The sequence below is a fragment of the Strongylocentrotus purpuratus genome, unplaced genomic scaffold, assembly GCF_000002235.5.
Source record: "Strongylocentrotus purpuratus isolate Spur 01 unplaced genomic scaffold, Spur_5.0 spur5_scaffold_12, whole genome shotgun sequence".
Lineage (NCBI taxonomy): Eukaryota > Metazoa > Echinodermata > Echinoidea > Camarodonta > Strongylocentrotidae > Strongylocentrotus > Strongylocentrotus purpuratus.
The window spans coordinates 32,900,700-32,915,080 of NW_022145597.1; the positions used below are offsets into that span (position 1 = coordinate 32,900,700).

Consider the following 14,381-nt stretch of genomic DNA (forward strand, 5'->3'; position numbering starts at 1 on the left):
ATTTTATTCCTCGCTCTATGAGGCTGAGATACACCCTTTTGCCAGTGTTTAATTCGGATACGAGAATAATTCCGTGAACAGAATCATTCGAGAGTAATTCTGGGGACAAAATCACTCTGCGAGATGGATTTCGTGACAAGATCACATTGTGAGTTGACTGTTTTGACAAAATCAATAATTTTGAGTGATTTTGTGATGGAATCACAAATGTGGTACATAGCGCCCCATCGATATGTGAATACATAATAAGCATATTGATCCTACATATTTTTAAAGCTCACACATAATACAGAAAAGCCGTTACATCTTAAAGGTAATACAAATTTTTGGTATGGGGTCATGAATTTGGTTCAAATGAACATATTGGAAGCATATGAGAGCCTACAATATTCAGTGATCGTTGTCGCTGTTGAAATCGAGTCTAAAGTGATGAATTTGTGAATAATATTAAACTATGGTGTATAGCTAAAGATTGATATTACTTTAGCTACAAAACAATGTTTCTTGAGTAAAATCGACCGATTTTCTATTGCCGTTTGGAAAATATCAGAGCTGCATGTTCCGAGATGTTTATGGTCGCAGCTACCATTGTATGGCCGTAGGCGCTATTTGAAATTTATCGGGAGCACCGATAACTTTGATATATTAATTTCTCGAAATCCTTAGCGTTTAAGAGCCCAATTAATTCCATAACCCAATCCTGTTGAAATATTACCAAAAGTTCGCATAACCTTTAAGTGTAGATCTTGTTGCGAAATTGCATAAAGTGAAACAGAGAGCGTATACATACACATACAATTATGCACATGATTAATTAAATACACACTTACTTAGTTTTAAGTGTAGACAGGCCCCTCGGTCGTCCAAAAATAAAAATTTCACTTCCATAGGTTGTTTGGGGTTTTGACAAAAATACGGATAATATAAAAACAGTCATTGCTTAGGAATGGGTCTATATTATTTTCGTATATTATTTTCCTACATTAAAATGAAAGTCTAGCCGAATTAATCCATTAGTCCGTATCAGCTGAATCAGTAGTGGAGCTAAAGGTAGATGGAGAGCCCCCCTCCCCGAATGACGTTTAAAAAAAGGAGGATAATAAGCAAGAATACGGAAAAGAGGAAAAGGGGGTGACCCTCCTCCCTCGCACATATCCTTCTCCCAACCTGTGGCTTTGTTAATTCTCCTTTCTTCCCATCAATGACCGGAGACGCTCCTTCTGTAATAACCCCCCCCCCCCCCCACCCCCATCCACCATGGCTAATCCCAGGCTACGCCACTGCTTTTAGTTACAATCTAGTCGAGACTTCTGGCGTATTGACTTCATAGGCAAGGTTATAGACTCCTTGAGACTTCCATTCTCCTCCGCCATTCACCTCAGACGCTTCAGACGGTCGCTCTACTCCGTTTGGTTTGGCCGCTCGAGGAAGGTGAATGTTCAGGGATGTCTTCCATCGGCAGCAAGTAGAGGAACATGAAATCACACGCCAGATTGAGTGATAGAACTTTTCATGCGAGAGGGCGTACAAAAACGGATTGATAAGACTGTTTAGTTGATACAATCCTTGAGCAACGTTGAATACGATGATGACGAGGGATGGGTCCACTAAGAGAGATCCGCCAAATGCAATCCACAAGAAAGTTGCGATGTAGAATCCTTGGATGACAGCAAATAGAACGACCACGAGCATGGATGCGCGTAACACTGCGTGTTTCTGTTTATTCCGTCTCTTTCGCGTTTGGTCCGATGCTCGCTCGTCAGAAATACGATTCTTCCAGATGGTGCGCATAATCGCCGTGTAACAACCGAAGATGATGAGAAGAGGGATGATGTACGTGAAGACAGCTCCCAATGAGATCAGATATTTGGCATTAGGTTCCTTCCAAGCTTCCAGATTTTTACTTTCGATGGGAGCACCGAAATAAGTGCCTCCAAAACAGAACGAAACTGCAAACATGAAAGAAGTTTTTAAAAATATCCATGTAAGGGCATATTTTTATCAAGTCTTAATATCGTCTTTTAATGACGGATCAACACAGTGACAGTATCGTAGTGTCATATATAAATAAACTGTTGGGAGCATTTCATATAAATAGGAAATGTTACAAACGTGTCAATAGGCCTACTGCATTTTTTTGTCGGGACAAGTAACATAATGTTTGTGACACATTATCATTTTCTACACCTGCAGACGAGGCTTAAAGGGTCTTGAAAGTAAATTATGCCGATAGAACAGCATGGTTTTTCCGACAGAACTTTATAACTAAGTATTAAATGACCTCATCCTCCCAAAATTGTCTGAAAGTAATAATATTTTCTTTTATTTTATAAGCCCATCAGCCGAAATTCTTCATGCAAGCAACAAAATAAATGAAATAGATAAATAAAGGTAACTGTTTAAATCTCCGAAGAGTCCATAGGGAGCGCTACCATCGTTTAACCATCATACCTTTGATTAGGAGAGTTTGCCCAATACAACCCATTTCGAGCTGACAAATGATGACTACTGCTTATTCGCGGCCAGCACAATACAAAAGATTGTACGCTATGAAAGCAAGTTGGCCCAACTCTGTGTACAGATGGCTCTGTTTAATAGTTTCACAGCTAGTTATATGAAACTTCACCCCAAGAAATAACTTATATTATTCTGAGAGATTTATTTTATTCTTGCTCATTAATAAAATTATACAAGATTTTGTAAAAGGTATGTCATAGGGGTGGGAGAATATATATCTTACAAATCCAGACGGCAACACAGATTTTGATAGCACGATTCTTAGTACGATACTTCTGGGATCGCAAGGGGTAGACGATAGCGAAGAACCTGTCAACGGTGAGGGCGATCATCATTGCAACTGTTGCCATAACAGTCACCTTTAAAAAGAAAATAAATGACATGAGTAAAAGATAGCAGCGATGAAAATAAATCGTCTAACGAACTCCTACAAAATGATCGTAAATATAAAATTATGTTTAAGATTAGACTATGGGTACGCAATGTAGCCGTCATTAATCCAAAAGCATAATCTTCTCCATATAGGCCTATCGCAAACAATGTTATTCATAATCCGCATAATTTTCATTAAAACCTTATTTTCATTAAATCATATCCATAGCTGTCATCGTCTTAACCTGGCACGATTGAAGATTTGTTTTTGTTATTGTTATTGTTGTTGTTGTTGGTGGTGGTGGTGTAGGTGCTGGTGGTGGTGTTTACAGTGACGCGTTGGTGATGATTTTGTGATTGTTGATGATGCTGATGGCAGATGATGATGATGATAATGGTAAGGATGATAATTGTGTTGACGATAATGATGATGATGATGTTGATGATGTTGATGATTTTAATGATGATGATATTATGAAGATGATGATGTTGATGATGATGTTGATGATGATGTTGATGATGATGTTGATGATAATGATGATGATTATGATGGTGGTGGTAATGATGATGATGATGACGATGATGATGATGATGCTGATGATGTTGATAATTGTTATAATGATGATGATGATGATGATGATGAAGAAGATGTTGCTGTTGATTATCAGCTATAATATAAAGGGCGAGATCATCTTCGTTTTCATTTAAATCTTACCAACTCCATGTAGAATACGAAAGTCTGTGTGCTTTGGTACTCCTCTACTTGGAATGCTCCGATGTAATACTCATAACAATTCGACCCTGCTACAAACAACAGCGCCATCACATCCGAGATTGCAAGATTCGTAATGTAGATGCTCGGGATTGTCCACATCTCGCGAGACGCGAGAATCACGCCGATCACGAGAAAGTTGGCGATGACCCCGAATACGATGTTAAACAGGGTGGTGAAGAACATGATAGTAGAGAGGAGAATGGTCAGGTCACATTCATCGTCGAGAAGCACGAAGGTACAGGAATGGTTGACTATAGTAGGTGTCGTGTAAGACACACTCGATCCTGCCGTGACTGCCGCTGCCATCCTGGTAGTTGCGTTCATTGTCAATGTAAGATTGGCCTACGTTGTCCAAACCTGTATCAAGGATAATGCAAGGAATTTAATCAATTCAATAATTATTTTAAAAGTTATATAATATTTTAATCACATAGAAAATGTAACTTCTCGTATAAAGAAAAGAAAAGAATGTCAATGAATCTTGCAAATTTGGTGGCTTTGTATCTGTTACCCTAACCACTTGAAACACAAACGGTCACCCAGGTATGGTACTTCTACGATTTAGTAGATGGAACATTAAAAGGATTTCTTGTTAAAGACCGCAAATGCCTTCTAAGCGCATGGTTATTGCTCTGATTCATATTTATGAAATTTCTGGTGCCCTTTTAGAACCTAAAACCTAAATATTTGGAATGGTATATAGAGCCTATTCGTTGCTTTGTGGTGATTTACATTCACCTAAACTTAAATTAAATTAAAATAATATAGTTGGGAGATTTCAGAAATCGATCAGATCCGTTTTTCCCAATTGTTGTTAATGATAATGGCCTGTTTTCACTCAAACTTTCAGATAATTATCTTTAATTGTACATCTAGCATTGAAGTAACTACCTTAGCACCAGTTTCTCTCATCTGAACAAAGTTACCAAGTCCCTTTAAGTTAGAACACGATACCGCCAAAAAAGGCTTTTAGTTGCCATGGGTACATAAACAAATGTTGACAACCATCAAGCTTGTCGTAGACGTCACTTGCGCCATTAGTACTTCACTAACGGATTCTATAACACATACATCAATGGAGAAGTGATGGTAAATACGTTTAGAGTTAGAGATAGTTTGCTACTTTATACTATTATTTGGAATGGATATGTATTAAACTAAGCGGCCACCAACTCATATTTGTTATTTCAATTGCACCAAAAAGATTCTATTTAGACTCTACATAGATGCAAAGTGATTACCTAGCATATTTTCCCATTCTCTTTAAAAAGGGAAATGCATTACTAGTATTATAACAGCATGGAATTGGTCAAGACTGTACCTAAAGGGTCTTTTAGGGTAGAAAATATGAGATGGCATACTCTTTTGGAAGGAGGGTGCTTTGCAATTAAGGTATGTCAATAACTTTAAGAAAAGCCCGCTAGTGAGTAATGGATTATTTAATCATCAAATTTGATTCATTTTCTTCATCGAAAGGAAAAATTTGATAATATCAAGGAAACCATGTGTTTGCTCCAAATCATGATCAAAACAAACTATGATCAACTTTGTAATATTATTAAAATTGTAATAGATAGGCTACCCAGCTTGAAGATCAGCTGTGTAAATGCTATACTCCTTCATCTAACAAAGAAATCATTCACACCCGTACTCTCTGTTTTATTTCCTAGGAGAGTGTACATGTATATTTCCTTGTATCTTTTATAATTGAGGACTCTGCCTACTAGAGCCTCCATGGTGCCCATATACAATCAGCGCTGACATTGTTCATACATCTAATATTCTTCTTGCCCTAATTAGTATTATAAGGACACCGTCTAATGGAATCGGATAATCTGCAAACTAAGAGGGTTAATTAGTGGATACCATCACACAGGTTGAGAAAGAAGCTGTATATTTGATTAAAATTTGAAGAAAGGTATATTAACCAATCAGCAATATTGATTATACAATGACAACTTTACAGATACTCTGTAAATAAATTATTGAAAGGCTAAAGATCTTGATGTTTGTTCGTGGACGTAGATCTTTCATTGACAAATAAATTAGTAACCTAGAGCTCGCGAGCATAATTATAGAGCATACAAGGGGCCTTCACACCTACAGAAAAAAGTTCACTAAGATTAAAGAACGACTGTCTCCTTTGAAAACAGAATAAGCATTTCCTGTGCGGCATATCATCGAAAGTTATGCCCAGTTAATATTGGATATACTTGAGAGTTGAGAAGAATACAACCAGGAAAGGAAAACGTATTTCATTGTTCTCAAGAAAGTGAGTATAGATTTAAGTCAAATAATTCTCTCTCTCTCTCTCTCTCTCTCTCTTTCTTTCTTTCTCTCTTTCTCTCTTTCTCTCTTCTTCTTCTTCTTCTCTTCCAATATATATATCTCCCTTTTACTCACTATCACTTGTAATATCTCTCTCTCTCTCTCTCTCTCTTTCTCTCTCTCTCTCGCTCTCTTACTCTCTCGTCTCTTCTCCATATCGCTCTGGCTTTCTCTGTCTTTCCCTCTCTTCCTCTCTCCCTCTCTCCCTCTCTCCCTCTCTCCATCTCCCTACCTCTCTCTGTCTGTCTCTCTCTCTCCCCCTCTCTCTCTCTCTCCCTCCTTTTTTTTCCCCTTTATTTACTTATGTTTTTTTACTCATTCAAGTTCTCTCTCCATTCACTCCCTATACACCTCTCTCAAGCATGTCAAATCACAAATGACTTAGGTTTGTTTGGTGGACACAATAATTGGCAAATATACCCAGTCCACACAAGCCCGAGTATTTTAAAAGCCACAAACCATTTAAATCCTACTTCCCTTTTACAGTTGTTAGTACTGCGTGAAATTTCAAGTATGCTTTACAAAGCTATTGTTAGGTAAAGATGAATTAGGCATGTCAAAATCATATAATACTCTTCATAGGGGATAGTGTGAATAACGCCAGTGATTAAAACAGCATGAATATTTTGTCGATTTCGTTTCGGTAAACAAGAAGCCATTTCAGCATGAAAGTCATGATTAAGTACAGGGTGAATTGAGAAGTCTACATCTCTGAAAACAGTGTACAAAAATAGATATATATATAGAGAGAATAAAGGAACAGTTTGACTTGCAATTATAGCTTGATATGGGGATATATATATATCAATTTCTCTTTTTTTTTTCGTCTCTCAATCCATCTAATTCTCCATCTCTCCAACTTCCCTCTTTCCGTCTTTCAGCTCTCGTTCATCTCCCATGCAGCTCTCTCTCTCTCTCTCTCTCTCTCTCTCTCTGTATTTCTCTCTCTGATACACCTTTTCGGTAATATTTAGCCCTACGTTGTTTTCTTTTCTTTTATCTGACATGTAATTGACGGGTTTACTAATACATTCATTTTTTAAGGTTTCTTTCCTGGGGACCTAGTGAAATGTTATTACATTAATGTGTTACAGTAAATGAACTCCACTACTTGGAATCCAATCTGCATACATTAATTTGAGTTATGTCGGGCAAGTCCGGGCAAGTATACAGGTCTTAAAAACTAATCCTTGTTTAAATAGTACGAGTAACATTTGAATATGTTAGTAAACCGGTTTATTGACTAGTATACATATCAGTTCGTGTTTCATCAACATTTCCCCCAAAAAGGAAATAAATGTGTTGACTTACTTCGTCTAAAACGCGCACGTAATTAATCCGGACGCCTTGTATGACCGGATTATATTTAATGATACTCGAGTTACAAACGTTTCCTTCAATTATGTCGGTAATAAAAAGTCATCCTCTGTACAAACTACTGTAATCAATATAGGCCGATAATCTTGTCAAGGTACTTACCTGAAATCTTAGAAGCCTGAAAACACCCGATGGTTTCCTGCCTACACCATCACGAAACCAAAAGTAGCGTAGTTTGATGTCATCCTCGTTTTTTCTGTTAGTCGGTTACTGGTTCCGTGGTGGTGGTGTGAACCATAATGATGTCAGCCCCCAAATATGCACGAAACAACTATTTTACACCTATCATACCTGATAATCTACTACACAACATATTGATATTCCATTGGAGCGTAGCATGGTTAATAATCATTACTAAGGGCGGTTTAAATCTCTCCAAAACCACATTGTCCATTAGCATAGAGCTCCCAAGCGGGCGAATGAAAAATATAAACACTTCATCATTCACGCCATTTATTCGGAAGCATTATTACACTAGCAGTCGATTCTGCCGTTTTTTGAGCTGTTGTATTGTGTTGACACATTAGTCAAGATTACCCGACCGGAGAGATTTCAACAGAATATGAGTGGAGATCCTTTGACAAACCTAATATTGGGATTCTATTGACATCTCAATTTGAAGGCCGAAGCTTGTAATGGGATAGTCTGATTTTTTTTGTTACAAGCGACGTACACGCATGTGTACAGTATATGGAGACTCCCATGATTGGATTCGTCTCTAACAAAATGATCCTAAATTGTTAACGTCATTTCTACCAAAATTCCAAATATTCAAATTGTGCAATTAAATGACTCATATTTTGGGAATCCTAACGTGAGAATGTTAATTATTTATATCGTTCACTGAAAATATCACACTTCCTTTAATGATGATGATTATTAAAGTGAAATTGAATCAGCAAACGAGTTAAACCTCTTTCGGTTTGATTTTTTAGATATGAAGATTGCATCTGCTGTTCAATATCATATTTTAATGACGTGTTAATTTATTTCTGGACGATCCTTACCCCAACCATACCGCTTCAGTCAATGCTTTAGTTCATATCATGAGTTTGTGATTGATGCTCTTCCTTTATCTATTGTAAAATTGACTGTAAGTCATCCGGAACATATTTTATTGTGAATGCATTAAATGATAATACAAACCAAAGGGAAACTCAACCGTGATAGTATTTGAGTAGCTTTGTTTGCTAACAATCAGGCCAATTTCAAAACAGAAACAAGTAAACACAGTTTGTTGCCTGCAAATTCTCTCTCTCTCTCTCTCTCTCTCTCCCCTCTATCTCTCTCTCTCTCTCTCTCTTCTCTCTTTCTCTCTCTCATTCTATATATATCTCTCTCGTTCGATCTACATCTTACTCTATCTATCTCTCTTTCTCTTCTCTTCTCTCTCTCTCTCTCTATCTCTCTCTCTTTCTCTCTCTCTCTCTATCTCTCTCTCTCTCTATCTCTCTATCAATCTATTTCTCTCTCTCTCTCCCTCTATCTCTCTCTCATTCTTTATATATATATATATATATATATATATCCTTCTCTTCTCTCTCTCTCCATCTCTCTCTCTCTCTCTATCTTATATCTATCTATCTTTTTCTCCTCTCTTCTCTCTCTCTCGCTCACTTTCTATCCCTCTCTCTCTATCTCTCTCTCTCTCTCTCTCTCTCCTTTCTCTCTCTCTCTCTCTCCTATTTCTATCTATATTTCTTTCTTTCTCTCTATATCTCTGTCTATATATCGTTCTTTTTTTCCTACAAGAAAGGAAAAATGTTTTTGACAGAGTCTTTTATGATGAAACTTTGAAAGGGCACACCCCGGCCGAATCCCACATCTTGAGACGCCCCTGCCGACTGTTTGCTATTATATTGTAAGGCAAGTCTACCTGAAGTCAATGTCATATTAATGGAGTCATTAATTGCATACCGTTGAGAGGGAGAGTCAGACGTGTTGTTTGTTTACATGAATTTCATTGACATGATTAATGATTTACATTGAACATACTTACTTGGGTGAACTTGGGTGTAGAGACTGGAACCTTAGCTTATTTGTCCCTCTTTACTGCTGCCTCCCGTCTCAAGTATGGTTCAAACTTACTTGGATTTTTTTTCTCCAATACCTTTCTAGCTAACAATGTATACTGTCATGGCGGTACTCACAATTGTTTGCTCAGTCTTCCTAAACGATTATGCAATTTTTCCTTCAAACTTGCAACGTTTTATGTCTATCATATAAAGGTATATTTATTCAAAATAATCCCATTGCAGCCCAAAGGCTGAATTGCAGTAACATAATATATACAACAATGTTCTTTTACATTTTAAACCGAATAGCTCGAGTTATCAGATTGAGAAGGAGGGAGGGGGGGGGTAAACACCTAAAATTCCCCCCCCCCCCCCCCCCCTCGATACGCTAATGCCGGCGGATGCAATGATGAGAGGCTGTATAAAGGTTGTAATCGAACACTCTGTCACGCATTAAAAGAACTTGTGTCAAACATTGATAAGGGTTCTATAAACCCAATTAAGTCCTTAGAATTCTATTTGATATTAAAATGACATAACCCATTTCATGTCTAAGAATTGGGCTTGGTAACCATAGTAATACGATAATGTATGGCATGAAGAATCGCCATGGCGGCGGTGGTTCTAATTTGATGTGTTGGCAAATAGGGCAAGCAAACACCTTTTACGTGTTATTGCATCATTTCAGCTAATTGTTACGTTATAAGCGTTGACAGATCTAATGGATCTAGTTAAAGCAGAGAAAATGGATGAAACAAGATTAGCGGGCAGTCAGAGTAATTTAAGCATGATAAGAGAGACAGAAAGAGAATTAGGGAGAGGAGGAAGGAAGTGTGTGTGTGTGCGTGTGTGTGTGTGCGTGTGCGTGTGTGTGTGTGTGTGTGAGAGAGAGAGAGAGAGAGAAAGAGAGAGAGAGAGAGAGAAGAGAGAGAGAGAGAGAGAGAGAAGGAAATATGTGAAAGTACATAGGTTTTATTACGACTGTTAATACATTTTGATTGATTTTGTTTATTTCAATCTATCTTGCTTGTAAAATGTAATCGGAAAGCAATTATACTTATGTGATCATATTTTCCATTTTGCTGTCTTTTGATAAGTTTGTTTCTCTCTCTCTCTCTCTCTCTCTCTCTATCTCTGTCTCCGACTCTTTCTCGATCAATCTACCCATGTCTCTCATTACGTCTTCTCTATGATGGTGTTTACAGTTACTTTTCTCGTGTGTACCCCTCCCCTTCACACACCCACGCCCACAAACACACACACACACGCGCGCGCGCGCACACCCACACATGTATGCACCTACAATCATGTATGCCTATATCGCCTTCATGGCTTCTTCCAACCATAGAGAATTATTAAAGAGAACTTTCCGTAATTTGCAGATCAGGGCCCCGTCTTACAAAGAGTTGATATCAATCGTAACTTATTTGCGATTGATATCAATCGTAACTATGTACATAAGAGATAGGAGACTGCAAACTTGCGATTGATTGGAGGACTTACGATTGATTTGGATCGATCGTAACTCTTTGTAAGACGGGGCCCTGACCAGATCAAGCAATAATCATTAACTATTATACTATTAATATGAACAGGTGCAGTATATCCACGATCGTGGTATGTATACATCCTGTGAACCAAAACTATGTTTTAAAGTGCGGGTTCATAGAAAATCACAAATACGGCAAATAGCGTATTACTAGAAACTGGTAAGCTATTAGATGACTATTATGCAAGTTTTAGGTCAACTACATATCGGGTGGTTTATAAAAATACAAATAAAACAACCTCCATATCATCTGGGATATGCGAGAGATTCGCCGGAATTTTTTTTTTTTCATGCCGTCACAATATGAACCAACCCTGCCCAAGCAGACGACATCCCATAAAGAATGAACATAATTGCAATGCTTATATTTCTCAAATTACAATGAGTTTATTGTATATAAATGTGATGGAATTTTACACTATTCAAAAAGGGATATGACCCCCATTCTGATAACTAAATTCTTTTGTTTGTAAATACACAGGATATGGGTTAATGAACGATCAAAGAAACCACACTTTCAAATTAAAAAACCTCCGGAATGATAGCTGGACGTCATTATTGTTCCCTCTTGAAACGCCGAACCTGCCGCGGTGTATGCAGCTGAAAATACAATGGCATCTTATTTTGTTTACAAGCGACGGATTCCTTTTTTTTTAATCCTTGCATTTTTTCATCAAAATAATACCATGCACGGGGTTAAGAGTGAGGCAATAGATTAAACATTTTGCCTCAAGGTATTGTAGTAAGAGAAATAACTGAAGAAAAGATAACAAAACAGGCACTGAAATTGTGTGAGACGTCATGGGACATCGTCTGCTTGTGCACATCATGTTCAACATGTGACGTCATATCTCAGCAGCGACCGGGGAGCTTTTCAGGTGCTATGTCGGGGCTGTATCTAAGCATTTTGTAATTGTTAATAATCATGCCTTCGAATGTTTCCAAGCACTGGCTTTTGATAACCTTGGCCAATCAAAGTGTCACCTTTGCAATGATGACATTAAAGTTAGTTTTTTAAATCAATGAACCTTCTCTTTAATTTTAAGCAATGAGACGCGAGCTTTATGAGCATGGTGCATCAAATTATCAGCGGCTCAATAATTTACGTCAAACGTTTGCATTTTGTGATTGGAATGCTCCAGTTTCCTTCATTTTCTTTTTATCACCGAGGTAAATGTCCAGATAGGAATAATAGGATGTTTGGCCGGATAATGACAGTTGATATGACTGTTTAGCATGAAGGCTGCTCTTCCGTGGTAGATCTCTCTCTCTCTCTCTCTCTCTCTTACCTCAGTGTTTTTCCGGGTGATTGATCTACTTTCTAGATAGAATTGCACATATGATAGGTTACTGAGGCACGTAGTTCCTCATTAGGTTTCCCGCAGGGACCACTAGTTTTATTATCATATTCGAATTTCTGGTCATATCCTAGATATATTAATATAAGAATAGGAAGTGATAAAAGATCTTTCATAGCAATTCAAAGCAATCGAAGATATCATAGAACAATGTTTTTGCTGCTGATGTTGTTGTCAATTCCCCTTTTCGGGCGCTATAAAAAAAATATACATAAGTTTTAATACCCATGTCAGATTTGTGATACAAGTTCATAAAGAATATAATTGTTCTGGAGTAGAGATTTGGGGGAGGTCATTATTTCATCCAAGAAAAAATAAGTTGATTTAAAGCTTATCAACACTAGTGTGGCTAGGAGGGATTAGACCACACAGTGAGGTTGTTGACAGGTGGCTATCTCATCAACTCAGCTCTCAAATAATATAAGAAATAGAGGATCATGGGGGACTAACAGGCACCGATTAGGGAAGTTTTCTATATAGAGGGAGCAAGTAGCTACAAGTAGGACAGTGGGGCTTTAAATTTAAGCGGGCCCCGTACCCCACACCGAAAAGGATCGCGCTCGCAATTCCGAACATTCGAAAAAATCCTGGATCCGCCCCTGACATAGCGACAAATGTAATCATGTCAACGTACAAGATTTATTTAACGGTAACAGAAAAACTGTAAATCGATGAAAATTAAGATTCATTCAATGGAATCATTTTTTTGTTTTCATAGGTTTTTATTCGTTTCTCTCAAAGAAAAATTGTACATTTATAACATTGGATACAAAATAACAAAATAATTTAACATAGGTCTTTATAAATTTACCAATGATCATAGTGGAAATTAACTTTATCAAAACAATCGTAAACATTTGCACTATCTGGCCATATCATGTTCATCCCAAAGAGTGACAAATGTATAGAAGTCATAAATTTTGCAAATGATGTCGTATTGTCTTTCCTATAACAGTTACTGACTCACTAACTCCATTAGAAAAACGGTTCAAGACCAGGTCATGTTTTGTGCAAAACAAAACGAAATTAAATACACTGACAAAGGAGGCTCGGCCAAAGTTCAAGTATTTACACATTTTGATGGGTACCAGATCGACAGCGTTTATTATTCACCCGAGGATTGTAATGAAGCAGAACTGGGTCTAAAACTTCGTATTGCTGGTCTTTACAAAGCAAACTACCAAACTGAGCATGCCACAAAACGAGCCATAAACAATCTTATTCGTAATCTGAGAAGCTATTAAAAAGGATTGGCATGCTTGTAGGAGTCCAAAGTGTTATTATAAACGTCGGATTTCAACATGTTTTGCCTCTATGTTCCAATGCAGACTACCATTTACAGCCCCTAATTATACTTAACTGTTGGAGTTGTATCTACAATATCTTGTTACTTGTATGTTTGGGCACTGGACTGCAGTCTCTTAAAGCAGATCGAATACTAAGTTGAATTTGACTTTGATACTGCACTAAGCATCAGCTGATCAACAGTTGCTCGTCATCATTGACCACCAGTCATGTTGATTACTGTGCCAAATAAGGAGTTAATTGTCGTTGATTAGGAAAGAAGTGATTAGACGGAATATAGATTCAGCGAGTTCCTTCCTTCCGACGGGGATTCGTGATTCACGGAGGAGGTATACCACGATGCACGAACGTTGGAGGTAAATTGTATGGATGGATATGAATAATAGTTTAGTGTTTTCTGAGTATAATTGTATTTAATAGTTGTTTGTTAGCTTGGAAAAAAGTAGTGTACTAGGTGCAACCATTGTCTCTTTTCTGTTGTAATAGCGCTCTGATCAGTTTGTCTGTAGTAGCGCTCAATAAGAATAAATTATTATTATTATTATTATTATTATTATTATTGAAGGTTCACTCACGAGGCATGAATTTGACGCACCAATTTTTTGCTAGCTATGATACGAATGAACATTTTAATCATCATCATCATCATTATCATCATCAAGTGTCTGGTTTGTTAGAGACATTGACAGTCACGGCCCTCCAATCCTCTCTATTATCTGCCCTCCTTAAATAACTGATATTGCTGATTTAATTTTTGGTAGCCCATTTGTTCAGGTTTTACAGAT

General features: G+C 37.4%; 1 protein-coding gene across 1 annotated transcript; it reads right to left on the minus strand.

Annotated features, from left to right (window-relative positions):
* Nucleotides 1–1,273: 1,273 nt before the first annotated feature.
* Nucleotides 1,274–3,970, minus strand: LOC115918517 (galanin receptor type 1-like). The gene is made up of 3 exons (XM_030981503.1): nt 3,605–3,970; nt 2,741–2,876; nt 1,274–1,949 (listed from the first exon to the last, which is right to left on the minus strand). Exons 1-3 carry the CDS (start codon nt 3,968–3,970, stop codon nt 1,291–1,293), a joined length of 1,161 nt encoding a protein of 386 aa, XP_030837363.1. The 3' UTR covers nt 1,274–1,290.
* Between the last annotated feature and the right edge of the window lie 10,411 nt (nt 3,971–14,381).